This window comes from Seriola lalandi, unplaced genomic scaffold (genome assembly GCF_002814215.2).
Source record: "Seriola lalandi dorsalis isolate HSWRI2012SDOR001 ecotype SW California unplaced genomic scaffold, Sedor1 jcf7180002054825, whole genome shotgun sequence".
NCBI lineage: Eukaryota > Metazoa > Chordata > Actinopteri > Carangiformes > Carangidae > Seriola > Seriola lalandi.
In genome coordinates, this window is record NW_019525378.1 from 891,955 (window position 1) to 894,900 (window position 2,946).

Sequence of the window (2,946 nt, forward strand, 5' to 3'; positions counted from 1 at the left end):
CCCTTCCTCCTCCTCCAGCAACCCCCCCTCACTCATTCTTCATTAGTCACTCTCTGCTCCCTTCTTCTGCTTTGTGAAACCTCTAAAATCCACCATTTTAAAGCCTGATCCTTGCTGGCATTTCTTTCCCAACTCTCTCCTGAATCTGGACACGGCGTCAACAACACGCTGTTTTTGTCCCGTCTGAAAACAGAGGTATTAGAAAACCCTGTGGGAGCTGTTTACTGGAACAATGCGGATTGTTTAAAATTGTAATCAGAGCTGACAGATAATCTATAATCTTAAACTCTTTTACAACCAAAACGAGAAGGTCCAATCTTCTCCATTGGCCCTGAGTTATTGTAGCATTTTACTACAACGTGCATTCAGGAGTCTTCTGCTTCTTCTGTGTTTGCCCTCTTTTGCTTTTTCCTTCAGGCATGCGCAGGCAAACTTCTCCCACAGACAGATAGTGTAATGGAAGACGGCAAGGACTTCCAAACCTTGTCCTATTTGCATGTCCTCATTTAGCATATCAATTTCAACATCTTTTCCGCTTTATGCTTCCATTTTCCTTGTTCCGTATCCCTCCCTCCATCCATCCCTCCCCCTCTCCATCTGCTTTGGCCTCTCCCTCACCTCTTTTCACTCCATCCATATACATCCTTACCAAATGCAGCTTGTCACCCTCCAGCCAGTGCGTCCAGCCTCGGCCGTCTTTCTCCCCTCGCTGTACGCACACCAGCTTGTCTCCCTCCCAGCTCACTGTAGTCTGCGTAAGCACAAAGATGTTGTGTGTAATTAGTATGTAAAGTGGCTCACACATTCAATCACAAGAGCCTTTGTGCAATGCAAAAGGGTGGCCAGGAGTTCAAACCTTTTTTTTTTTTAATGTCTCTTAGAGCCTCTGCTTTTCTGTTGTGTCGCTTCCGTTTTGCGAAAGCAAATTGTGGAAAAAATGTATTTTTTTCCACAGTAAGATACTGCTGCTTATTCTGATTCATGCAGTTTCTGAATGAATTTGTGAGCTGAAAAGAAAATCTATCAAAATGTTGTTTTTTGTTTTTTTTTATTCATTGCTTTCTTTTTCTCACACACATCACTCTTTGTAGGCCGAAGCCGGGACTTGAGCAGCAGGGGGTGGTTACAGCACAAAATCACAGCAGTGGGTGGGCCGACTTTGCTCCGACACTCCAAATGAAAAAACACACAAAGCAAACTTGTGTAACAAGTAATGACACTGCATATTCACTGTAACATCGAGCCGGTACGCATGTCCGAACAAGTCAATGTGCATATTCAGCAAATGAAACAAAACAAATCACCTGACAGGTACGTCCATCCACTGGCCCCAGGTCCTCAGTAAACTCTTTTCCAATAGTGAAATCCATGTTGAAGTTCTTCAGCGTGGTGACGGTGCGGATCTTCATGGTCCCTGTGGCCGGGTCATGGCTGATCTCTTTGGTGGGCTTCAAGAGACACACGATCTTCCTCAGAGCAAAATTAATATCTGAGAGGAGAGACAGAGGATATAACACTGGCCATGAGGTATAATTTATAGTTATTTCATAGCAGGGGAGCTTTGTTTGTCACAGTCAATGTGACAGTGCACACTAAATGAATACATTCTCTATGTGTGTGTGTGTGTGTGTGTGTGTGTGAGAGAGAGTCTGGGGTCATGTAAAGGACAAAGTGTAATTTTCATTACACTAATGTGCTGCTGCAAATGAAGATGGTTCCACCTCATGAAAATCAGTGAAGATTAAGTGAGAAAGATTAACTTAAAGCAACAATGCAATAAAATAAAGTGCAACAAAGTCTGAATGTGGAAGTTGTGGAGGAGGGCTCATTGTGCTTGCACAACACAGGAAAGTCTATTTGTTTTAATAGGCTACAGTTGCTGTAAAAGACACTCTGGTGTGATTTAAGGAGTCTTACCTAAAGCTGCGAGGTAGGAGTCCATATTATCCTGCTCCGCCAAGTGAAACGTGCCGGAGTAATTAGGCTGAGACATGTTTCTTCTTTAGATCCTTCCACACGAGCTCAAATCTCGACTTTTCTTTTTTCTGGTTTTCCTTGAGTCAAGATTCCCTAGAATATCTGCCGCCTTCTTTGTATCACTTTCACATACGCAACTTCGTAGGACAATGCTGGATTGGACGGAGACTGTGCGTAAAACGAGACTGCGGTGACTTTTTTTTGTAGCTCAAATTACAGTGTGAGGCCTCTCTGTGCTGGAGACTCACTCGGGATCTCTGAAACCCTCTCCGGTCAGTTAGTGACTCACACAGCCGGAGAGCGGAGTTTTACTGCAGCACCACATACAGGGGGAGGTTCGTTCATCTTTCCCAACGCTTGACTCAGAGGGATCAGTTGCAGGCAGGGGCGGTGCTTCGGATCCCTAAAACATGTGGTGGGTGGGGTGAAGATGCACCGAGCATACTACACGTTACAGACTTGCTTGGGTTTAGATGCTGTCTCAAGACACTTCACCACTCAATATCTCCACACTGCAGGGAGAGGTTAAAGGTTAAAGGTCCAATTTCTCATGACCAGTCAGCATTTTTGGATTTGCTAATGATTTATAATATTGGTTTAAACGTTATCGATGTAGAAGAGACAATGAGAATGGACAGATTATTTACACAGCGGTCCCCTGAGCACGGACAGGTAAAAGACCTAACCCCCCCCCCCAGACTACAAGAGACACAAAACACGTTTAGCATCCCTTTGTGGTCATTTAGCATTATTTTGTTCCCGCTCAGCAACCCATCCATAACCACAAGGTCCATTTAGTAGCTTTTCTGGAGCTTTCAAACATGCATGATCTTCAGCTGATGATGCCAAGTTTTTTTCTGAGCACTCAGGATTTGTTCTAGGTATTGGCTCAAAAGTGAGGTTCAAAGCTAAGATTTATTTTTGCCCTTTAATGACAGTGACAGTAGAGAGTGACAGGAAAGGCAAGGA

General features: G+C 44.1%; 1 protein-coding gene across 1 annotated transcript in view; it reads right to left on the bottom strand.

Annotated features, from left to right (window-relative positions):
- The window catches only part of rbp5 (retinol binding protein 1a, cellular), a 2,966-nt gene extending 673 nt beyond the window's left edge, over window positions 1-2,293 (bottom strand). The window contains exons 1-3 of the mRNA XM_023426436.2: window positions 1,918-2,293; window positions 1,305-1,489; window positions 650-751 (exon numbers count right to left, since the gene is read on the bottom strand). Coding sequence (XP_023282204.1) covers window positions 650-751; window positions 1,305-1,489; window positions 1,918-1,993 — 363 coding nt within the window. The 5' untranslated portion in view covers window positions 1,994-2,293. The remainder of the gene's footprint in view (window positions 1-649; window positions 752-1,304; window positions 1,490-1,917) is intronic.
- Window positions 2,294-2,946: the final 653 nt, after the last annotated feature.